The sequence below is a fragment of the Doryrhamphus excisus genome, linkage group LG6, assembly GCF_037039965.1.
Source record: "Doryrhamphus excisus strain RoL-2023G ecotype Guam linkage group LG6, RoL_Dexc_Guam_v1.1, whole genome shotgun sequence".
NCBI lineage: Eukaryota > Metazoa > Chordata > Actinopteri > Syngnathiformes > Syngnathidae > Doryrhamphus > Doryrhamphus excisus.
Genome location: NC_136362.1, coordinates 21,412,290 through 21,437,650, shown reverse-complemented (window position 1 = coordinate 21,437,650; position 25,361 = coordinate 21,412,290). Strand labels below are relative to the sequence as shown.

General features: G+C 41.7%; 1 protein-coding gene across 1 annotated transcript in view; it reads right to left on the bottom strand.

Moving 5' to 3' along the window:
• Positions 1 to 25,361, bottom strand: part of st3gal3b (ST3 beta-galactoside alpha-2,3-sialyltransferase 3b) — a 49,816-nt gene that overhangs the window by 6,510 nt on the left and 17,945 nt on the right. The window contains exons 5-12 of the mRNA XM_058065989.2: positions 23,396 to 23,438; positions 21,568 to 21,660; positions 18,124 to 18,218; positions 14,411 to 14,474; positions 14,227 to 14,322; positions 13,907 to 14,093; positions 1,727 to 1,873; positions 137 to 283 (exon numbers count right to left, since the gene is read on the bottom strand). Coding sequence (XP_057921972.1) covers positions 137 to 283; positions 1,727 to 1,873; positions 13,907 to 14,093; positions 14,227 to 14,322; positions 14,411 to 14,474; positions 18,124 to 18,218; positions 21,568 to 21,660; positions 23,396 to 23,438 — 872 coding nt within the window. The remainder of the gene's footprint in view (positions 1 to 136; positions 284 to 1,726; positions 1,874 to 13,906; positions 14,094 to 14,226; positions 14,323 to 14,410; positions 14,475 to 18,123; positions 18,219 to 21,567; positions 21,661 to 23,395; positions 23,439 to 25,361) is intronic.

The following is a 25,361-nucleotide window of genomic DNA, read 5'->3' as shown; positions in this document are numbered from 1 at the left end:
CTCGCTGTGAACCTCACTGCCCATCACTGGTGCAAGTCATTCCAATAGCTGTGAAGTAGCGCTACGTATGCACAGGAATGGAGCAGCGGCTAATAGACTACACTGACCTGCACACTTGAATGTGTGTAACACTCACCTCTTTAATAGCAGACATCTTGACAGTCTCGTAATAGTGCAGTGGGGCGTGGGGCATGCTCATGTCGTAGCCGAAACCGGCCACGGCCACCTCATCACAGTTATGCAGCGCCATCGTTATTGCAACCGTGCCCAACGTTGGAATGTTCTGTAGGGAAATACAGAAATTCTTCATCACTCTCAATTTCATTGTGATGTCATGGTCTTAAACTTGCTGAGGGTCCAAGGGTCCAATCTGACTCCTGTATCCCCTTCTGTCTTCAGCTCTGCTAACTGACTTTGAACACGGGGTGATTAACTATTACCTGTAAGACGTGACCCCCTTCTATCACACCGTGATCTACAAGGTTGAACTGTGCTTCCTATTCGCCTCGGGCTGCCTCAGGTCGCGGGGAGGGAGGCGTGGGGGGTACGGACTGTGTGTGTGTTTTGTTTAAAAGAAGAAAGAGTGGAGGGAGACCCCATTTAAATCATTACCCTGATTTGCAGCCCTCGGGGTAGGTGGACAGCACCTGGCCAACCCCCTACTGAGCGCCCTGATACAGATTAATTTACACACACACACAAGCTAAACATAACCAATCAACCAACTCATTCATTTTCACATACATAAACATACAGTAGATGGTCAGAAGAGGAGGCGGGAAAAGGCTGGAGGGAACCATCAAAAGACCAAAATCCTGCCATCTGCATTGCATGAGACAACAGTCCTACATTCACAAACACAAATGTGCTAATACAAATGAGCAGATGCACGCACACACACACACACACACACACACACACACACACACACACTCTCACCACATGCCCACATGTTGAACACATGTGGGGTTCATGAAGGGGTGTTCTGAACGACCCATAGGGCAACGCTGGGGTGATACACCCCATGTCCCCGCTTGTTCACTGATAGTATTCCCGCTTCATTTTCTGGCTAAACATAAACCTTGCACACATGTACGGCACGCACACCCACAATTCAGATGCTGCAGCCCCATGTAAACACAGCCCAGAGAAATGATGGATATATACACGCTGACAGACCCTGCAAGAATACATATAGGCATGTTAGAATATAGAATATATTCAGGTGTAAAACAATATGCAACATTTTCTCTTCAAACTCAATTTGAGAAAAATGTGGTAGTACTAGAATTGTGACCTTTAGGGAAAGGTAAACAGTTAAACAGCATTTGTGAACATGCTTGGCTTCGTGGCAATTATTGCTTATGAGACAGCAGATTGTGCAATGATGTATTTTTCTGGCATTGGTAAAGTTTACACAGTTTTCTTACAGTAAAAGAGTTACTAGTATTGAGTTAAGTTGGGGATTGATTCTCTTACTTTCTCCCGTTTGTTTTTGATGTACTCACGCCAGATGAGAGCATTTTAGGCTCCACTGACTGCCAACTCTCAATCACTTTAGGAAGGAGAATGCTTTTTGTCTGTTTTCTGTGATCCTGAACAAATTCCTGATTCTGTCCTTACACACAGAAGAGGAAATTATAAGCCAATTTCCAAGCCTAATGCGGGTAATTCCTCACTGTTGGCTCATCATGAAGGTGCAAGTGTGTGCCTGCATGAATCTTACCCCTCTTCCCATATTGCCATTGTTAAACGGCAGGCCGATGAACTGGAAGGCAGCCTCCTGGATGAAGTAGGGGTTGAGGATTCTCATCTCACTGGGCTCACGGGGCACATGCTGAGCCACAGACTTCCAAAAACCCTCTGTTCCTCGCTGGGGTAGGGTGCAATCCAGGAAAAGGAAAAGAAAGAAAGAGACAAATGGGTGTCATTTCAAAATATCATACATTTCCATTTTCCACAAGGTCAAGGGGCTCAGAGGACATCGGTAATTAGTTGGTGAGTGGTACCGCTTGCCTCACGGTGTTGGTACTGTGCTACCAACCGTGAGAATAATAATTCTAAAATATGATAACTGCCTTATGTGACAAGTCAGAACAATTTAAATCACACTATTCATCTATCCATCCACCTTCTTCTGCTTGTACGAGGTGTGGCCGCTGGGGCAGCAACATAAAATAATCCCAGGCTTCCCTCTCCTCGGCTGCTTTGTCCAGCTCCCCCTGAGGAGTTCCCAGGCCAGCTTGGACACATAGTCTCTCCAACATGTCCATGGTCCAGGCCTCCTGCCAGACGGACTGAACACCTCACCATGGAGGCATCCTAACCAGATTCCCTCGTCACATCATTCCGGCTCCTCTACAGAGGCTCTATTTGTGAGGTTCTCCCTGACAGCAGTGCTCTTCACCTTATCTCCAAGGGAGAGCATGGCCACCCAACGGGTGAAACTCGTTTCGGTCAATTGTCCATGCAATCTTAGCCTTTTGGTCACGACGCAATCATGAGGGTAGATGAAGGGTATCGAACATTGTGTGTTCAAAAAATATAATTTGGAACAAGTTAAATTTAGTCCTTTTCATCAATATGGGCTTGTTTATATGTTACTTTCTGGCGGCAGATGTTTATTTGGGACAATATTCTTCCAGGTATGCAAATGAGTTTCTGTAGCACATGTGTGTTTCCATTAGTGGAACAAATGGCGTTTGATTTGTTGAGACAATTTCAACTAATATCAACTAGGCTCTGTGAATCTAGATCGGCACTTATTACTTCCATACATATGTACAGTGTGCATTACATATCTCATTTGATAAGAAAGGACATAGAAATGAAGACAAATTTGACTGGAAAGAAGGATGGTGGAGTTGAAACATTATCCTCAACTTACATGAGAGTGATTCAAAATCACACCTTGACCTGAGGGCGTTGTTAGAGACCTCATCATTAGGTGCTTGGGAAGTATGTTAGACAAGCTGCAGCACCTGAACACAATAATTCAACTTAATGAAATGCACTTGCTCCCGTCAGTCATGCAACGCATCAAATGCAAGGCCTTGTTGTCGACGCATTACACTTCCTGACAATGGCTTTGCACCTCCTATGGCATTCGCCTTCTTCTTCCACATGAAGGTGTCGCATGATAAACAGAATGTCCATGCAACAAACCGGCAGTGCGTGATTGACTTGGCCAATAGTGTGACTTCCTACAAGGAATAAAAGGCAGGCGGATCAGAAAATGAAAATGGGAATCACCTGTTCAAATAGCGCTTGTTGGGCTACCTTTGATACGTCCGTGCATGACTGTGTGTGTCGTGCATGCGCTCTGGCAAAGGTAACAAGTCTGCTGGATTTAACAACAGTGGCGGCTCTTTTTGAACGTAGGCCCAGTGCTGTGCTTTTGGCAAGCTGCAACAGGAACAACAGCTCATCTCTCCTGTCAACACAGCTTGTGTTTGCCAGGAATCTGTGTGGATGTGTGTATGTCTTGGGTACGTTGAATAAAAGACAGTGAAGCATATTTTTCTTTATCTGAGGACAGAGACAAGCTAAATGGTACACACAATACACGCCCTCACTTTGCACAGCAATGACCCGGCATGTATGGGGTGAGGAACTCTTTGATGATCTTCACAAAAAACTGGACAAGTACAGGTGCCTTTGAGAAAAGGTGCAGCGCTGTTAGTGTGTTGGCTGCAGCTGTTTACAGCGAACGTCATCGGCTCAGTTTATAGTACTACGGCCGGGACAACACACCCATATGTTTCCCATACATTCATTTATTTGTGGTAGCCCTCGCTCATAAACACTTTATATCGGGTCTGTCTGTGAATGTATGTTGAACTTCCTCTGTAGCAGGAGAGATTGGTGTTACTACCTTAGTGACTGTATTTAGCGAGTATTGATTAGCAATAAATATAAAATTTATATACTTTAAAAGTCCAAGTTAGAGCATAGAAACCCGCTTACAACATTTTAATATGGTTAGCAACATGATTAGAGACCTCTAGACATAAACTAACACCCCTATACTAACATTTTCACAAATATTACAGATATAGTAGCCATAATAAGGGTATTTAAGCCATCTAAAAGGGGAACTGAAAAAAATGTTGCATCGCTTGATATAGTACATGCAGTGATCATGCATTATCTTGCGGTATTTTGATGATTTAAAACACTAACACTAGCAAAACGTCTTTCCGAGGGCGTATTGACACACATACTTATGCTAGTTTGGCAATAACAGCAGCATAGATACAGCGACAACACTATGGTTGGCTGTATCTTCCAGCACAAGACGTGTGCTCCAGTTCTCAGGTAAAAAATACTGACGACAAACAAGCATCTTGTAGAGTCTTTGTAGCAAAATTGAGAGCTTGGTATCCACTCTTCCGTCGCTGAGACAAGCGATTAGCGACACGTGTTAATCTGCGAGATAAATAGTTTTTCATGTTAGCTGCTTCAATAATAATATTGCTGTAGCTTGGTTAATATACAAGTCAGTTATGTAAATAACACTGTTGCTGTTTTTTTTGTGAAGGCTTTCGCGTCAAAATAGGTATTTGCAATGATGACCGTAGCTAGCTAGCTCATATTAACTCGTTTTGTTGTGCTGAATGACATATTTTTATGCTTGACAATGCTCAAATTGGGCAAAGATATGTCAAATGCACTTCAATATGCATACTTGTTTTACTAATAGGCCACATTTTACTACAAAGCAATAAAGCCAAGATAAAGTGAAGCTGTGAAAACACAATAAAGTTGCCTACAGTTGAACAAAAGGGCCGGGTTCAATGAAAAAGCTACCATTGTAATGTTTTTAGAGCCCTTTCCGTATCGGTGTGAGAATTTACCACAGTATTAGTTAGTGGTAAGGGAGCAGCTTTAAAAAGGTTAATTAAACGCATCTTGTGTAAGATGGACAATAGAAGCAGCGAGAAGAGTGGGAGTAGCACTCAAATAGCTTTCACAAACAGCCTCCAGGGAACAGGATGTTGCCTCCACTTTGGCCTGACTGCTTACCCCCGTGTGAGTGTGCAAGTTAGGCAAGAGCAACACGGCTGCACCAGTGGCATTTGAACACAGACAGAACAGGAAGCTGCAGAAGTGGTCCACCACTGATGTCTGTGACACAAACATGTGCGAAAGGTAGCAGGAGTTGGAGTTTGGGCTTTCACTGGTTGGAGAGGAAATGGCTTTTTCTCATCTCCTGCAACTGTTTATGGTTCAATTCAACAGTGTGTGTGCTTCCATAAAGCACCTGTTAAAACAAGCTTTAATTGGGAATTGCAACATACGCTGGACTAAACTTAAAATAATGTTCAACTCGAGTTGACTTGGTCTCCCATGGGAGAAATGATGTTGATTGGAGGAAGCACTATCAAAAAACAATTATACCCAGAAGATAAACAAAAGGATGGCATTATATAAGCATGCCGTTATAAAATAAACACTGCCCTAACAAACTACAACCCAACTTTGAACATGGATACTTACAAGCAGCTTATAGGACCTACAGCCGTTTTATTGCCTCTCTGTATAATTTAAACAAACATTCTGGTGGTTCTCGCCGTAAAGCCCAATTTTATAACCTAACACTTCTGGCATCTCATCTGAACACTACACATGTTCACAGAAACAAAGATCATGAATACAGAGGAATCTTGGTTAGCATCATGAATCCGTTCCAGAAGATCCACCCTGATCCAAAACAATTTTTCCCCATAAGAAATAATGTCAATCCAATGAATTTGTTCCAGAAAACCAAAAATGTTAACAAAACATGCATTTAACATCACTTTTCCTTTGACTGTATATGTGATTGTTTAGAGATGTAGCTGTGAGGTCCACTCAGGCATCACCTTCGTTTTATGCTACGAGTTATTGAGTTGAATTCAATAGTGTTTCTAACCTTCTCTGTCAAAATGCTTCTTAGGCTCCATTCTGAGTTATTTTGCAGCTGTGAAGAAAAGTGGCGTAACTGTGTTAATCAGAACAGAACTACGGAGTCAACTGCTGATGACATCATAGACAGGCATCTGAGCTGACTTCCGGTTACTTTTTCTAAACTAATAGGAGGCTAACAAGGTTAGCTTGTGACAAAAAAAAAAATACATTAACAACACAGCTACATTAACATGACAAGGCGCACGCCATATTGTACGCTAACCAGAAAATGTACACAAACCGAGGCAAAAGTTTGAATGACATTAACAGAAAAGCACACTAACCAAGGTTCCACTATACAGTTTTTCTTAGCTACATCACACCATCACTCTATTGAGTTTTTCAAAAACTAATTAATGAACACCGTTTCATGGTTGAATACAGCTTATTCTTAGTAAAAAAAAAAAAAAAAACAGTACTTATTCTTGGCCTATATTAAGCCTTTCAAGCATAAAAATGACTAAATGAACTACCTAGGTGAGCTTGAAGAAGCCTTCCAATTGTGACTGTAGTATTGTAGATTGGCCAATAGGTGTCTGTAATTGTTCAGCGAGACAGGCACCAGGCGTGATCACCAGAACAGATGTTTATTGCAGGTTCAAATTATCTCACAACAGGCACAATAATAACATAATCATCCAAATAACCCATAACCCACAACAAGCTAAAACTCAACTCTGAACCTCCAACGTCACTGTCACAACTTTCCAATTCACGCATCGCTGTCAGGTCTAGGACCGATTAAACGTGATAAGGGAGGACTGTATATGGTAATACTAACATGATTCTTAAAAGGTCTCATTTAACACTTCGCAATCACACCAAGTCTCCGTTGGACCGTCGAATTGACCATCCCAATTGACCGTACCAAATGGTAGGTTTTTCGGACTCCAAACAGGAGAATCATAGGACAACGGGGAAAACGTCACATGGCTTGGCCTAGTTTCATCCCCCTGATATTTAAATTGAACAATATTGGCACAAAATTTCACATGCAAGTCCAATTTCTAGGGGTTGAATATCAGAAGAAATGATGACTCCGTCAATGCACACAATTTTGAAACAAAGTTTCCTATTTTGCAATAAAACTTGTTGGTACTGGTTGTATTTTCCCACCCTCAAATGTTACTGATATTTTAGCCATTTTCCATAGCAACCCGGGATAATATACTTTAAGATTCTTTAGTCTTTTAAATGTTGCCCAACTTTGTGGAAGTGCAACCCTAATTGGTTTCAATCCCTCTTTAATACCATTCCAAGTTAGAGCCTCTCAGTGTCGACTACAACAAAGGCTTTACGAACTTTACGAATTAAGTTTATTTGTCAGGAAAATCATAGCCATAGAAATCATCACCAAAGATCTTAATGCCCGGGATTAGATCGAGATACTGTCAAAGGGCGAGGAGGCCTACTTATAAGCCAAGAGAAGTGGGGGGATCAAACACCAAAAGAAGTGGCACTGTGCTAAAATGGAAAATGGGTAAGAATTTACGATTGGACATGTATTACTTAGCACTTCTAAGCCTACCCATAACATCAATAAAATGATTTAAGACATTATTTTGCAGCTGCACAAAATGAAAGTCTAAACTCAACACACACACAGAAACAAAACACTGACGTGACTTCCAGCAGGAGCATCATGTGCAAGCTAATCCAATTTTTGGGATTAGAAGGTTTGGCATTTCGAAGTCATTTTATGGACTTCTCTGGAATGAGCTCATTACTACTATCTACAGTACAACATACAGTAAGTAAAGTGACCTTCATTCCATCACACAATCTGCAGTTGCAGTCTTGTAAACAAGAGTGAGGATGTGGTTGGGTTGTTAGAGGTGATGTTAATTACGGAGTGGACAAAACACACATGTGGACTGGATTGCGGAAGGTAGACTGAAAGTCATTTAAAAACTAAAATGACAACTCTGAACTGCTAACAAACACACATAAAGCTGTTTACAGGTTGTTAGGACTGTGTACATGTTGGGTCATTTCAAAAAGTCTGTTTGAAAGGAAAATGTACTCTACTTGCTCCCATTATAACAGGGTATTTTTCACTAAGGTCATCATGTCCACTTGATGTCAATATATGTATTATGTATGTTCTTTGGCATTTTGTTGACGTTGATTTTGAAATCATGCAATCAACTTGCTGTGGTGACCCCCGACAGGGGGCTCACAGTGGCTCAAAGTGGGTAGATGAAGGACTATACTGTAAATCGTAGTGCAGACTGCTATTGGGCTCCACTGTATTTCTAAAACTATAAAACGGTGCAGGTCCGGGTGTAAATGAGCGCAGGCTTGGTAGGCAAGTCATCTTTGAAACACAACACTCTCACTGCTAATCAGTGACATCCGGACCATATGTTAGTCAACTGGGGTTGGTTTGAATCCCATGTTTACAAGTATGTAAATATTTATGAACACATATATGCATCTATTTTGGACTTCTGCACTGATGTTAGATCTGACAAATTGCATATATTTAGTTATGACATTGCTTGCAAAGACACGCATTTTTATTTGAATGGGGTGCGACAACATATTGAGTGATATGGTACTTATGACTTGTTATAAATAGACAAGTAGCAGCTTCCTCAAAATATCTGGTATGTACGTCCATGGTACTATTTTTCTTGAATTGTCTCTATGCATCAGTTATCTTCCAGGACGGTGGGGAGCTTGGGAGAGCTCCTGTAAACAAACCAGGGTGAACGAACACCGACGTTCCACCTTCAAACCATGTGTTTACTGCTTGCTGTATTCCCTTCACTGGCTCTGCTTGAAAAATATCACTGTGTATACAAACAACTGACAGGTTTCATGAACCATGACTGTACACCGAGGGTAAGGTTCAAATCAAAATTAGAGACAGAAGATATTTGCAAAAGCACGTTTGAGCATAGCATGTAACTGAGTAACCAACCTGGCTATGGCACACATGCGGCACTGTGAAAACCTATCTAGACATGTAATATGCAAATCAGGTACAGAAAATCCAAGAGAAAGAGCTGCGCATATGTAGTTCTCTAATCTAAATAACACACACTGAGTGTGTGTGTCCAAGACACCGAATAAAAGACGGTGGATTTGCCTCACAGATTCAAATTCTGTTCAGCCAACCGAGACCAAGCCGTGGGCTCCGAGAAAGCCACAGAAGCACAGCAGAGGCAAGTTCACTGACCAGAGGCTAAGTGAGACAATTCTTCCCATGCACTGAAAAAAGAACAAATAGGCACTACACTATGCGGAGTGCAAAGGCCCTACATCCCCTACAGCTGTTATTTTGCGTAGAAAACCCTAGGAAATGGACTTGACAAAACACTGGAAAGATACATCAAGTCCGGCAACTGGATGGATCTTTCGAAACGAATCTTAAAACAAACGCCATTCTGACCGCTACTAATATATTTGATTTCAATGATGAAAAACGCAGTTATGAATTGCTGCTAGAAATGCACGTATGTGTCAATGAGCGCACACAGGACACACGTGCATACGCACACAATAGCATGTCCTCACACTCATAGCATGTTTATGTTTCCAGTGCATTAGCGAGTGCTGGGTGTGAGTCAGGCTAAATAAAGCTAGGATAACAGTCTTTTAACACAACGAGAGTTCCTTTCAAGCTAAGACTCAAAACCCACTTTCCATCATAAACAGAAAGTTACCGCAGTAACAAGTTTTGTTTTGGAAAAAAGTGCTATTCGCTATATGCAGTATTTCAAGCTAAACTGTACAAAGCACATATTGAGTGTGACAAAACCTAAGTGGGTTAGATTAGACAGAGGATTATTTTTGTTTAGTTTTTAAGATTGTATTAAAAACATCAGTTATTTCTATACTTCCTTCAGAGCAGTGGTTCTCAAAATAAATAAATTATTGCTCTTTCGTGGGTGACTATGGCCCATTATTAGTCCAAAATATATATATATTTTTTTTTTTGTGTCCAATCCAGCCATTGGGGCAGATAGTATTGTTGATCTAAATGCTAAACAGATTAGGACAGATCAGGACATTAGAGAGAGAGAGGCATGAACCGTGATAGTAAACACAATTACACAAACACAAGTAACATACAGTTACAGTAATTAAAATCTCACTGCTTGACATCATTATTATTGTAATAATAGCATACCAATAGCATATAGACATCAGGGATAAGATGGTAGATTGTGTAGAGAAGCACCCATGTGCTGTGAGTCTACATAAGGAGGTGTGTACTTCTGTGTATATATTCATATATGTGTGCTCATATGCGTGAATGCGTGTGTGTGAATGTGTAATTGTCACTGAGAATGACAAAAGGAGAGGGACTGCCTTCTACCATCCAGTAAACCCCGCCCCGCGCAGCCAGGTCAAGCCCCCACCACCAAAGATCCCCCGGCCCCGTGGGCCGACTCCCCAAGAAGCGACCAGCAAGGGGCCATGGAGGAGCAATACCAACCAGCAACAGGGCGGCAGCAGGCCGGAGAAGAGCCACACCCCCGAGACCGGGGGGAGACCATACCCCACTAGGGCAGAAGGGCATCGAGGGCCACACACCTGCGGGCAGAAGGGCGCCCCCGCCACAGGACCGCCCCAGCCGGGACAGAGGCCTGGACCCACTACCACATGGAGGACCAGGCGGCAGAGATGGAACACCCAGCGCCAGACCCCCGCAGAGCCCACCCCCCGTATATCTATATAGCTATACACACACACACACACACACACACACACACATATAACCATAATAAAACAAATAATTAATAAGTATTTAAAACAATAAATACATAAAAATAGCTCAGACACAGTCAAAAGATTTTTTAACAAGTTATATGTAGGGTCTCAATTCCCGTCCTCGGCCATCTCTGTGTGGAGTTTGCATGTTCTCCCCGTGCATGCGTGGGTTTTCTCCGGGTACTCCGGTTTCCTCCCACATTCCAAAAACATGCTAGGTTAATTGGCCACTCCAAATTGTCCACAGGTATGAATGTGAGTGTGAATGGTTGTTTGTCTATATGTGCCCTGTGATTGGCTGGCGACCAGTCCAGGGTGTACCCCGCCTCTCGCCCGAAGACAGCTGGGATAGGCTCCAGCACCCCCCGCGACCCTCGTGAGGAAAAAGCGGTAGAAAATGAATGAATGAATATAGTATGTAGGGTCCTGGACTTCAGTAATGTTATGACAGATTATGTTAGATTACATCATCTTCCACACTTCAAGGAGGCTGGCTACTGAGCCAGCAGAGTCGAGCCAACATCACATGGCTGAGATCGAGTCGAAAAAAACTTTTTCCTCTCGTTCCGTGTGGAAGTGGTAAGTTGTTGCCTTATTTGTTCTTCTTTCCCACTCAATTTGAAACATTTAGGAAAAAGTCAATTGGAGAGGCGAACTAGTCACCTCTGTAGCTTGCTATGCTAGCGCCGGCCATGTGTTATGTCTCTGCAGTGATCCATTAGCCTGAGCAATGTGATGAATGAGAGGAGTGTAAAAGGGTATTATGTCATGTATACAGGGCTCTAATAATAAAAATAAAATAAAACCCACATTTACAAAGTTTAAAAAGGGGGCCTGTTATCCTTCACTTTTATGACCCATAAATGTAGTTAGAATGTAGGATTCTTGCACATTTGGAAATGGATGGCTCAAAATGCTTGGTTTCAGAAGGCGTGGTAAAACTGCCCCTTTGTGATGTCACAGAGGAGTGGACGTCCTTATATGGGCGATAAGCTCTCTGCCGTCCCCCTAGGGTTCATCAACTCTCATGACTAATGACAACAGTAATGACTGTTAGCTGTGTCCAGATGTGCTACATGTCAATTAGACTCAACGGAAACTCCAAGCTAAGATAGTATATTCTTTCTGGGCATAAAGACCCCGACTATATTATCTTTAAGTCATGCCATGCAGTAGAACATGGTCGACAGTATGTGTTAGTCGTTTTTCAAATGGCTTAATTAAAATGCTTTAATAGGCTTCCCATTGTCCAGTGAAATAATCTCAGTCGTAGAGATACTTGGAAGGTTCGACACAAAGAGAAGCTAAAGTGCTTATGACAGCTTTATTGTGACCATGAATGGGGAGGAGATAAAGCCATTAAAAAAACACTGTGTATTATATTCAAAGAGATAAGAACGCAGTATGGTCAGTCAGAACTTGCTGATTTGGAGCGCTTTTCATAATCTCTTCAAACCAGAATATCTAAAGAGAAGTATAATATTGAGAAAGAAAAAAAAAAGCATGTCAGTTGTTTTCACAGAGAGAAAGGTCTGCATGCTAGCCATTGTTTTTTCCCCCTCCTCGACCGTTCTTTCCAGATTAAGAATTTAAACCATCTAAAACCTCTCCACCATACGGTTAACATTCATGATGTCCTCTTAAGGATTTCCCAGGGAAGGAATGTACAGAATGTAATCGGAGGTTAGGCTGCTATGTTTTGCTAAAAAGGGAACACATAACTCAGATACTCAAACAGTTAAACATCCTAAAAATAAAGTACAGGTCTTCAGTACAACTGTATAATTCTGTGGGGTGCAAGTCAGTCAGTCAGAAATTATATGGGGGGAAAAAGGTTAAATAAGAAAGAGTGAAATAGAAGACGGTTAAATAAGAAAGAGTGAAATAGAAGAAGGTTAAATAAGAAAGAGCGAAATAGAAGACGGTTAAATAAGAAAGAGTGAAATAGAAGAAGGTTAAATAAGAAAGAGCGAAATAGACTATGTGAAGCATCTTCCTGCCTTTTAAGTTTAATGATAATCATGTGATGATACACAAAGATTGTCAGGTGGATTATGAGCCAGATTCATCCGACCATAAAGAGCGCTCGGAAAGATGATCCTGTTGTTCGAGGTGTGTCAAAAGTGGCAATCACAGGTATTAGACATGTTCAATAATTACGATATAAATCCTGTTCTGTGGGTGAACAAAGCCCAGAGTCCAAGACTTGGAATGACGAAACAAGAGCCGATCAGGTGCGAATGAAGAAGATGGAAGGAAAGAAGTTGTAGCAGCTGAATTGGAACAAATACTCAACTGGTTGTTTCTTGTAAGCTTTATAAAAATAGACAGCTCGTCTAGCTTCTTATTATTGATTTGATGTGATTTTCCGGCAGACTGGGTACACTGCGGCACATTGCTGCCTCTCACAGGTCAGCCCAGGTACTGAGTCAGGTCTCTGTTGGTGGACAGATTGTGTGTGGTGTACTGTCACATCCCAGTACGCTACATACAATCGCAATAATAAGACTGGCATGATTTTACATACTTGAGCAACTGAGCACCCTTTGGGGAGGGGGGGTTGGAGGCTGACAAAAACAGACAAGCACCAATAGCCACACAAAAAAAGTGGGAATGCTATACCAGGATGCCAAGCATGAAAAGGTCATTATAAATATTAAGAGGTGGCTGCACTGTGGGTGGTTAGCGCACAGGCTAGGAGACCCGGGTTCGATTCCCCGCCCAGGCATCTCTGTGTGGAGTTTACATGTTCTTGCCGTGCATGCGTGGGTTTTCTCCGGGTACTCCGGTTTCCTCCCACATTCCAAAAACATGCTAGGTTAATTGGCCACAATTGTCCATAGGTATGAATGTGAGTGTGAATGGTTGTTTGTCTATATGTGCCCTGTGATTGGCTGGCCACCAGTCCAGGGTGTACCCCGCCTCTCGCCCGAAGACAGCTGGGGTAGGCTCCAGCATGCCTGCGACCCTCGTGAAGATAGGTGGTACAGAAAATGGATTCCATTTTTATATAGCCACAGACCACAATATTGTGGCCAATGATGGCCAATAGTTTTTGGAAAAATGTCTGAGTTAAGTGGTAAAATTACTAGCATGTAAACTAAAACATGAACAATGTCCGTTGAAAGTAGGAGCGCAACCTAACAATGGTAGGGGAAACTTGTAGGTGTACAGAACTTAAGAACGTGTGAGCAAACCTGTCCCACCACAGACACAGTGATAAGAAAGTTCTTACCAGTCTCTCCTTGAAGACCATCTGCCGAAGCCACTTGAAGTCCAGTGGTTTGAAAGCAGAAAAAACAAAAAGCGAGTCCTTTTCATAATGTTCAGGCTTCTGAATAGCTCCCTCTGGATAGGTAATTCTCATTGTAGTTTTGGTCCCTACGTCCTTGCTGTAGCCAGCCACCGGGGCTTCATTCAACCTGCAACAAAGTGAATACAATATGGGAAAATGGGTTTTAGAAAAAAACCTAAGAAGATTCATGCGTTCCGTTGTTTATTGAGAAAAATCTGCAGTAATTCATCTTAGTGTCTTCAGCAAAACTCATGTCTCACCTGACCACAACATCATAGTCGTCTATACGGGAACCCAGCGACTTGTCAGAGAGGATGCCTCCATTGCCCACAATGATACATTTTTTACAGCTGAGACTGAAAGGCAGACAGGTTAAGAATTGGTGATCCCAAACCAAATGCAAACACTGACTTCCTTTTGACATCCAGTTGAGTATGAAATTACCTGTCCAACTCATCTCCAAGTCCAAAATTTTTGGTGGTGGTTAAAATGCTGTCAATGATTCTTTCTGCGGAATAAAGAGACGACTGCCAAGAATGCAAAAACAAACAGTAGAGTATACCTGAAAGTTCCTAACAGTGAAAAGTGCTTCAAAAGAATCACATAACACATCAAGGATTTCACATACACTTCCACCACAGGTAGATAAAAGTAGCTGACTTGGCGCAGAGAACACCTGACAGATAAGGTGTGACAAAATCAACTTTCGGAAATGGTGGCACTGGAACTATTGAAGGGGGAAAATAGAATAGTGAACCTGGAAGAACGAGACAAGAAGCTTTCTAAATGGTATGCGTCTGCATGAAGAAACTCTCCCATAAAAAACACTTAGCGAGGAATGCTGTTTTCAAACAAGCACATTCTCCCGGTGAAGTGGGAGATATTGAGCTCATCTCCCTGCATGGCGAGAACCCCTGTGATCGCAGGGTGAAGAATGGGGATGTTTAGTCATAGTGTACATTCCTGCCATGTTCAACGTTGTGTTCTGTAAGAGTCACGGTTCCGGCTTTAGACGTTACATATATTACCGCTTCTCCTCGCCTTGTTTAGGAGACTCATACTTGAAATTCTTTCACCCGTAATATCAGAATAGGTAGGTCCTACTTGAAGTCATGGAAATCAGGTGTAGGGAGCAACATTGTGCCTATTATTGGTATGAACGTTTCCTTTTTACATTACACTTTTTAGTTTGTCCTTGCTTTGTTTTTGTAATCACAATATTTAAAATATTGCATATTTCATTGCACAGCTTTTATTTTGTAATGTTTTCCCAATATTCCGACTATTAGTAATTATCAATTGCAATGCATTTGTTTCTCATAATAGTGACTTCCCTTTTTTTCGTGTAAATCTCCTCATAAATCACAGTTTCACACAATTATTCCAGCCCACACATAAATCATGCTATTTTTAAATTGTAGTTGTAGAGTTTATAGGCTGCATGGTGAACTAGTGGTTAGCGCGCAGGCCAAACAGCGAGAAGACCCGAGTTCGATTCTGCTTTCTCCAGTTTCCTCCCATACTCCAAAAACATGCACGGTTACTTGGCGACTCCAAATTGTCCATAGGTATGAATGTGAGTGTCCTCCAATTGGCTGGCAACCAGTCAAGGGTGTACACTGCCTCTCGCCCGAAAACAGCTGTGATAGGCTCTAGCACGCCTGCGACCCTCATGAGGATAAGCGGTAGAAAATGAATGAATGTAAAACTTTTTTTGCAGTGAACCAATAAACAATGTACAATGGGCATTAAAGCATTGCTATATAGACAAGAACAATATTATTGCATATTCTTCAACATAGTTGGATTCAATTGAACAAACAATGGCCTACTAATATTTCCTTCATCACAATCATAGTTGCGTCAGAAAGTTTACAACAACGCAAGCCTTATGAAATACCATTCTCAGATGACTTGATGTTTTTATATTGTTTAGGCTGCGCTCTTCCCAGCACTGTGTCTGTGTTTATATGTTGCGTGATGAAGATTTTTGTCATTGAAGACTAGTGTGGAGACCCTTTGTGAACATGTAGCTTTTAGTCTTTGCCTGTGCCACGGAACATACTCGACTGAAATGTTTACATTGGGTGCTTACAACAGTTAGCTATCATGTCATCCTACTCATTGAGATTTGTCATTTTTCACCCACTCGGATTCAGGTGTGGTCCTCAGCGATGTGTTTATGCTGCTCAGGGTGATGCTTGATGCCAGACATCGACACCACACCCAAACAATGGCCTTTTGCTTTGCTCTCTTCCCTTCAGCAGGTTAATCATTTGGCTTGTTTGCCAAAGTGAACGGCTTGTGTAATGTATTGGCAATCTGCATCTCTTAACTTTTTCTCTCTCTTTTGGCCCCTCATGGCCCCCTACACACTATATATTCATTGTGTATGTATTCATTCACTGCAGTGATAAAAAGAAACCTCAAGAAATGCCCTCATGATAGGATCATACATTCCGTCTTTCCATGTTGCCATTAATTATTGTCATCATAATATTATTATTATGCACATCATAGCAAGCTAAACCTCTGCCTTGACTGCAAACGGGGGCACAGAGCGTTCCCACAGTCACACAGAGTGATGCTCGTTTATGACTTTATTCTGACCCGTGCACATCAACAGCAGTGCAACCTTAAGAGTTGCGCTATGGCATGTCCAACATGACAAAGTGAAACTTTTTTAACCTCCCATTCAGTGTGGAAGTGGACATTTTTTGGCTTCTTACTTTGTCCCCCCCACCCCTCACTCTGTTTGAAACACTTTCTTATAAATAAGTAATGAATAAGTAAATTTGAGGCCAATTAGTTTGGTCTGTAGCATTCTATCCTGCAGCTGTTTCTTGTGTCCCTGCAGTGATCCTGCAGCCTGTGCAATGTGGTGTTAACAAAAAATATCCATCCATCTTCTACCGCGTATCCGAGGTCGGGTCACAGGGGCAGCAACCTAAAGCTTGGTTAATGCTTGATGCATCAGCAAGGTCTGCACTGTGCTGCCCGGCAAAATGACTTCACTTTTGCTACCACGCCCCTCTGTGCGGCATCTGCGTGAGACTAATTTTCCACAACTGACGTTTTGTAATTATGGTCGCAAGTAAGAAAAGGTTGCAAGGTTGGAAAATACAATCTACAATTCTTGGAGAGGAACTGCTGCCACCTCATCCGGCTCCTCTCAATGCGAAGGAGCAGCGGTTCTACTCCAAGTTCCTCTCAGATGACCGTGCTCCTCACCTTCTCTCTAAAGGAGAGTCCGGGCACCATTCAGAAAAAAATCATCTCAGCCTTTCAAAATAATTGATGTGTAAAGATTACTATAGGGGTGTTATTTCATGCCTATAAGGCTCTAATAATGGCAAAACCTGTATTTAAAAAGTCGGTAATGAGGCATGGCATGGGAATTTTGCATTCAAAACATACAAAGTACAAATTAAACTTCATGGCACTAAAAAAAAATGGATGCAGCTAGATGATGCATTTCGTCAAGCTGCAAATGCGATTAAGCTTTTACTGTGCGAGTACACACAACCGCATTTTGACACTGAATACTGTGGTATTTAGTGTGAAAATATTATGGATCAACCCTAACTGTTCAAAGTTTCAAAGACCACATTGACAACTGAAAGCGCCTATCTCATCCATGTTTATGCTCCCTACATAGAAACTTTTGTGTCGGTCTATTCAAGACACATATCACCTCTCCACATGAGCACCAATAAAAGGAAAACCTTGCTGCTATGGTAGCCCGTAGAGAAAACAGAAAGCAGGTGTAAAGCTTACCCAGAGCGTGGACTATTGATAACGAGTGCGGCAGTGAGGGCATCTGTGTGTGTGACAGAAAACACTTCACAGAGCACAAAGGTAACATTCACTGCTGCACCAACGCTTTGAAGTACATCATGGAAGCTTGTAGAATGTTATCTCCTACGTTCCCATATCCCATTGTGAAGTGGTATTGTATCTGAAGCGTTTCATGTATTTCAGTCAAGTGATCAGTACATAGATAGGCAACACATTAGGTCAACTCTTCTTGCAAATGTTAAACTCATCCATCTAAATCGGGCGATTAAACATAAACAGCATCACTGTCGCTGATTTTTATCATTGGTCTGCCTTGACGACAAACGAAAAAAATCAAGTATACAAAAACTATTTCTTACCTTGTGTTTTGAATCCAAACGGAGGCAAATAACTGCTGACTTTTGAGAGCCGTTTGAAGTTGGGGTCAAGAAACATGGGTGCCACTTTCATGAACCTTTAGTAAGACAGAAGAGAAGAGTTGAGTAGTCCACACAAACCACTGCAAAAACAAACATCCAATAAGTATCATTTATTCTAACGCGCATCAATCCAAACACACTTGTCTGGCCCGTAAAGAGTGACAGCACGGTGAAAGAAAGCAAATAAATACTGTATTTTCTCGACAGCTACAAAAAATACTTGGGGCCAATGTTTTAATACTCCGCGACCTCTAAACTCCAGCATCCCTTCTTCCCCATCCTGTGTGTCTGTATATATCCCTCTCAAATGACAAATTGATGCTGGAAAAAATCAAAAGAAAGCCATTTCCTGAGAGTCACACCCATGACCTGACTGCTGAAATGCATGTCATCTCTTCGATTGGGGCTGCAGGATGGATGTGTGTTTATTTGACCTCATGCTAAGGTGTGGTGACACCAAGGGAGACGGACAGAATCTATACATCTCTTTTCAGATGTTGGCACGGATGAAGTGGCAAAGCTTTTCTTCAAATTCATACAGTAGAAATTCAATAACTAAATCAAGGATGTCCAAACTTTTTCCACTAAGGGTCGTGCACTGAAAAAAAACAAAGGTTGTGTGGGACAATTTGCAAGGATTCTCCCATCTGATTTTTTTGTTTTATGTTTTTTTTTCCCAATATTTACTTAAGTTTTTTGGTCTGGTTACGACCATCGGTACCATTATGGCACCGTTTTCCGGTATGCTTCACTCGTCTCAGGTGTTTATATTGGTATTGTTTGTGCAGATGACAACAAAAGTCTGAATTATCAGAATGACAACAAAAAAATTATGACCTTCCCTTTATTTCTCAGAAGGAATCTAACCCTAGACCGCTTGCTACTAGAACACTGCCACGGTTTCAGAAGAAATATCAGCAGCATACTGACCAAACATGGCAGAAATAGGTGGAGGCCTTCCAGTTTTACTTCCACCTGGTTTCCTTTCCATGTACCCTAATATGTCTTTAGATAGCCTCATTATCCTCTGGCTTCAAAGCAAAGCACAGAGATTAATGCAAGTCACTGAGCCCTGACCAACAGTCCAGTCCGTCACTGACCAAGCAGACAGGCGACTGCTTGTTGTCAAATAATGAGGGCTTGCAAAACAGCCAAAAGGCTAAAACGCATTGTCTTCATTTCCTCTGCTAAATCCATCTCTCACTGGCAATATTTTCATAACCGTGCCACTTGGAAGTTCACTGGTAACACTTGATAAAGGACTCCAGTCTATACCGTTTGGGGTAAAGCGGAGAGAGGGGTAGCTGTGGAAAATTAATTGGATTGTAGAAAGCAGGAGTGTCAGAAGACAAACATTAAGAAAACAAAAAATGATTAGGAGAGACCCGAAACCTCGCTATTGGAGGTTAAGTCATTTTTTTCCTCCCTAACCCGGCACACCTATTGACACAACACCAACTGGAACATGTTGATTGATCTGTTTTCTCCGCAGGGTCACCATCAAAATTGCACCGTCAAAATATTTATCCTGTTACCTTGCAAAGACACCAAAATATGCACGGTTGTGTCGATTCAACCACACACAAGCTTAAATAGACACCCAATCTTGATAAGAGTGCAGAGAGTGACCATTGGTACAACGCCCCCACCCCCATTAAGGACATAGCAAACAGCCGCTGCGTATCAAGAGCCCATCGGATCTACTCTGAGGGGAGAAGGCTCTGCAGCATCCGCTGTAGAACAACCAGGTTTAGAGACAGCTACTTTCCCCTGGCCATCAGACGGCTCAATGCCAAATAAGCCCCTCTACCTGCCCACACGCACATGCAAAACTTTAAATTATTATTTATTCAAAATTATTTAAATTATCTGTGCAATTTACTGTTTACGCTGTACATTGTTGTTCATATTTGAGGTAATCTATTTAATTCTCCACATTATTATTATTATACTTATATACATTTTGTTGGCAATTTCACTGCTGTGTTATTGTGCAATGACAATAAAGGAAGTCTATCTATCTCTCAGCCAAACAAAAAAAAAAGTATCAAGATTATGTCGGCCAAATCTGCAATACCCCCGTCCCCTGTCCCCCCTCCCTTTCCCTCCCTCCACCGGGAGGAGGAGACTTCGCCAGATTGTTAAAGGGGACCCATTATGCTATTTTTTCAATCCTTTGTATTGAGTTTTGGACTCCTGTAGAGCAGCTACACACAATAACCTGCACAGAAAACTTTCTAGATCTTCCAGAATCTGTACCTATTCCACACCATTCTGCGTGACCTGAAACGGTATTCCAGAGTGGAAAAATCTGATGTCGTTTCAGTGAGAACAAGCAAACATCTACTGTCTGAAAATCGGCGTCAGGCGGCGTCACATGACCACATGCAAGCGTTGGTGACAAGCCAACATAATAACATCTGAATAGTTCAAATGGCATGATTGACTGCTGTCAACATTCTCCTGATATTTTGTTGACTTACTTGAATTATTTGCTGAGGCAATTCTACTTTGTCGTAAGTCTACATAAGGTAGACACTTTATGCACAAGTATTCTTTTTTCTTTTTTAAGTTTTGGTGTCTGCGTGTTTGTTTCCATCATTTTCACCCAGTGATCCATTCCCCTCTGGATGAGACTATTTACTTATCCGACAAAAACAAGTTCTCGTATGGATAGGGCCTCAGTTTTATCCCATCAAATGTTCGAGTAAACCATTATAGTTCCAGTGCAAAAAATTTCACATCTTCAGGCAACGGGTCAATTTGGCATACTGGATATTGCTGTACTGGAAGGAAGTCCCACGGGCCAGAATGTGCTCCTAGCGCCTCGCGGGACAATGTCCTATAGATTGACTGCGACGGGCAACAAATAAGAGGACCCCGAGAAATCAAAAGAGCCAATGACATCAGAGAGGGCCGGGGAGTATTCTCTGTGTAGGCTGGATACAAGGAAGTGGGTGATGAGTCATGGTACGACGGACAGGAAGTTGGTTGGTGTAGTTCACAGAGAAAGCCTGTGAAGATCCAGAATTTGATAGGAGAAAGATGGGGGACCTTGTATTCAAATAACAATGGTTCTTTTGTGCCAATGGGGGAGCATGAGGACAACAGTCGAGTTTTTGTGGTTGGGAACAAGATGATAGAAGCATGACTGAAACTGGGGAAGATTGCACAAGAATGTGGGGGTTTCTCTGTTTCTATCACAAAACGCTTGAGGCACACTTGTCTTCAGAGGTGACATCATCTAGCTCTGTATCTCTCCCCCCTCATGACACGCCATCAAATTTTTTATTTGCAGAGCTCTGAAATTTCAAAATCAAAAGAAAAGAACATCTCTACACTCCAATGTGATTGCGTGTAAATGAAAAAGGTAATCCTGCTCACTTTGGATATATGGTTGTCATCTTCGCCGCTGCATATCCTGGCTTGCATGCTCCCTCACTGAGATTGCCGTACTTGTATGCCAACTCTGGTGGCCTGTCCATGAAAAGAGCAGAAGCAGGGATTAATCAAACCCACAGCGATAACACTCAAAACCAAGCTTGTCAAACAATCTTCTTGAGTGATGCTTAGGAAGTCAGCGAGCGCTCAGGATATCACCTGTGTGTGGCGAGACGAAGCAGAGGAGGCCTTGTACAAATAATCACGACAGCAGGGCTAAAGCTAGAACCGCTAGATTAGCAACATAATCGTAAACAACTTTATTCCATGAATCTAGTTCAAATAAACAGAGAAGAGGAGAAGGAGGCCCGACATGCCACAGTTGGCAGAAACAGCAACTTGACCAAGGTGCGCTTGCTTAAAATGTACACAATGTTAATGCTAAACAGAAAGGTAAAATGGTAGATGTCCATATTAATAACACAGCATTGTAAGAAGCCCCACAAGACACAATGAGCCGATGTGATAACAACTGATAGTATGGACTGACAAAGTGTTTTTACGGTCTGGAACGTGTCGACAGACACAGCCTGTGAGCCATGGTGGTGATAGCTGCTTATGATTATTGCCTGTGTGCTTGTGGAGCTCAGGGAGATGGCACTTTAACCATTCATTCATTCAGTCATTCATTCATTTTCTACCGCTTATCCTCACAATGGTAGCGGGGGGTGCTGGAGCCTAAACCAGCAAATTATACTCAATCCAGATACCATAGACATACACTGTCTGGTTGACAAACATTTGCAAGTTCACAGCCACTCTGGAGCAACGCTGCATGCTGCAAAAGATGCATTGTGTGCCTCATGGGCTGCTACACGGAATAAGGATACCATAAATTCCGCTGTATAAACTGCTATTTTTTTCTTAAACTTAGAACCTGCAGGGGTGCGGCTAATTTACGGCTAAATTCTAATCTTGTGACATCTCTTTTACTTCAGAACTATTTCTAATTGTTAGCTCTTTCTTCGGCAGGAACCAATCGCGAGCTATCAGTGCACTCACAACTAGCTTGCCAACATACTGGAAAACGCAGGAGGTCATTACATAACATAACATAACAGTCTGACTCACAGTGTAATGTTACCAAGAACACTTTACTAACAGTAATACATCGTCCAAAGGTATACTTCAAAAACATACAAACATGTCCTAATATGAGTTTCAAATGAAAAACACTACATTCTAAAGTTTTCCCATTAGGCATTGAGTCTGAGCTATGCATCCATTGGGGCGCTGAAATGACTTCAGCTTCGCTCTGGGAACTGGGTCCTATCGCTCCCTCTGGTGGACAGAGGTGGCATTGACGTGTAAATCATTTTCTATGCCACTTGTCCGCCAATTAAATGGTTTTCTGCGCCTCATTATGTCTCAAAAAAAGACAATCCGACACTATGGGCCTCACTAGGGTTGCAACTATGCTGGAGCCTATCCCAGCTGTCCAGGGTACACCCTGGACTGGTTGCCAGCCAATCGCAGAATTAAGTCAATTTTTTTCTGCGCCCCTGTCCAATACCGATAAGTAAAGTGAAAAATCTACAGATAATCAATGTGATCAGTACCGGCCAATGTCGTCTCTCTAATGGATGATCAGTATCGAAATCGGCAGCATAAAACCTTGATCGGAGCATCCCTACTAATTGTCACAACTAAGGTCTAACTGCGAATTTGGATGTTCTTAACATGACAAATTGAAGGCAATCTCCCCATCAGTGAGCTACTTAAAAGCGCTGTGTAATGCATTCATAAAAAATAAGACAAAAAATATACTCACAATTTTGTCTCTAGCTGCAGCAAAAAGCCCTGATTATCGAACACTGAAAGAGAAAGACAAAAAAGGGTTTTTAGGTTGAAGGCAAAGTGAAAATATAGCATGTTGGGTTAATTCACACTGGTTTGATTACCATTTAACACATTGTCTATGTGTGTAGGTGTACATAATTACTTTTACACACAGAGGAACTGGAATTAAAGGGTTGAGACAAACAAGCAAAGGTTAGGGAGAAGCCAGCCAAAATAATCTGTTGAGTCTAAAGTAAAGTGAGGAATAAAAACGTTAGCGATCACCTATGGACAACCAAAGCGGCAGCCAATAGGTGCCTGCTATGGTGTTGAAGAGGGGAAAGCCATTTAAAAGACAAGAGGCACAGAATGATGGGAATACAGTGGTGTCCAAAAACGTATTACATTTTGCATTATCATGAAGGCCAAAACATGAAAAGAAAATGCAAGAAGATCTACAGGCATCATTGGTTTTCAAACTTCATTTCCAGGGATGGGATATCAAATGAAACATTGTATGTGTACTTTCCAACATCCTGGCGGATGACTCTCCTTTGTTTAAAGTTTAGTCTGGCTGCCATTGTTATTGACATTTGATGAAGTCTAAAAAGACACCAAATACATAATGACTCTTGTAGTGTGTATACATTTTTCGGACACCCCGTATTTATGAAGTGATGAGAACGTATTCAGGAGCTATACATGGTCTTACATGGCCACATCGACCATTGTTTATGATACTGTATACAGTCGTCCCTCGCTACATCGTGGTTTGGATTTTGCGGAGTCAATCTATTGCGGTTATTTAATAAATCGGCCTATTTGTTAAAAAAATTGCTTTTTTAAGCAAATTGTATGTTGTTTTTGGCTAAATTAAGTATTTGGCTAAATTGATCCTATAAACAACTATAAGAAATAAGATTTATGCAGACAATTTAAATTGTGAATGGTGTATTCTATATTAGTCACTTGGTGCCAGTAATGGTTCAGTGAAACTTGATTGCCGCAACAACAGGCTTTTATTGCCGGTTTAAATAATCATAAAACAAGCACAATACCAACACAGGCAGCTGTTCCAGCCATAACACACAACACTCGAAAACTCGACCCCAAACCCCCGATGTCACATCTACGCCACCCATTCTGTTCACCAGAACACATTTTCTGTGACACACGGGCCCCAGTTTTGTCTTAGATGACTTTTAAAATGATATGAAATGTTCTTTCCAGGGTAATATGATTGTAAAAGTTACTAGAGCGGTTTTAGATGTTTATTGGAGGTTTAAATTATCTCACAAAAGGCAAACGCCGGGCTAAAACTCAACTCTGAATCTTGGATGTCACTTCCTGTCCACCCAGCACTCACCTCCCCAAGGGAATACATGTATAGAAACGTGCGCAAGCACTAGTCTGTACTGTAGTGTGTCTACTATATGGGGGAATATGTAAAGGCAACTATATGGGTGTTAGTTCATGTCTAGAGGGCTCTCATAATGTTAATTATTTTGAAAATTGTAAGCAGGTTTTCTATGCCATAACTACAAAACATACCATTTTTAAAGAAGGAATCCTACTTTGTGGAAATTCACGCATCACTGTCAGGTCTGAAACCAATAAATGTCGATAATCAACGAGGGATTACTGTATGTACCATAAAAGATGTTGATCAAAAACACATTTAAAATAAATGAAAATGGTTAAGTTGTACTAGTAAAGTTACCATCAGACAACATTTGTAAATGATCCATATAAAACTGACCTGTGTCAGACATTTCTGTGGTTCCCTTGGTGGGACACTAGACAGTCACTAGTTTCTAGTGATGCTTAACGTTCAAAAAGTTGGGTTCTGTTCAATGCAGAGACCACAGAGTACGAGAGGAGACAATGTCTATCAAGATAAGCATTAGTGGGAAGTAGAAAGAGCAGAGTATTACGCCTGTGGTGGTGGAGCTCGTCTT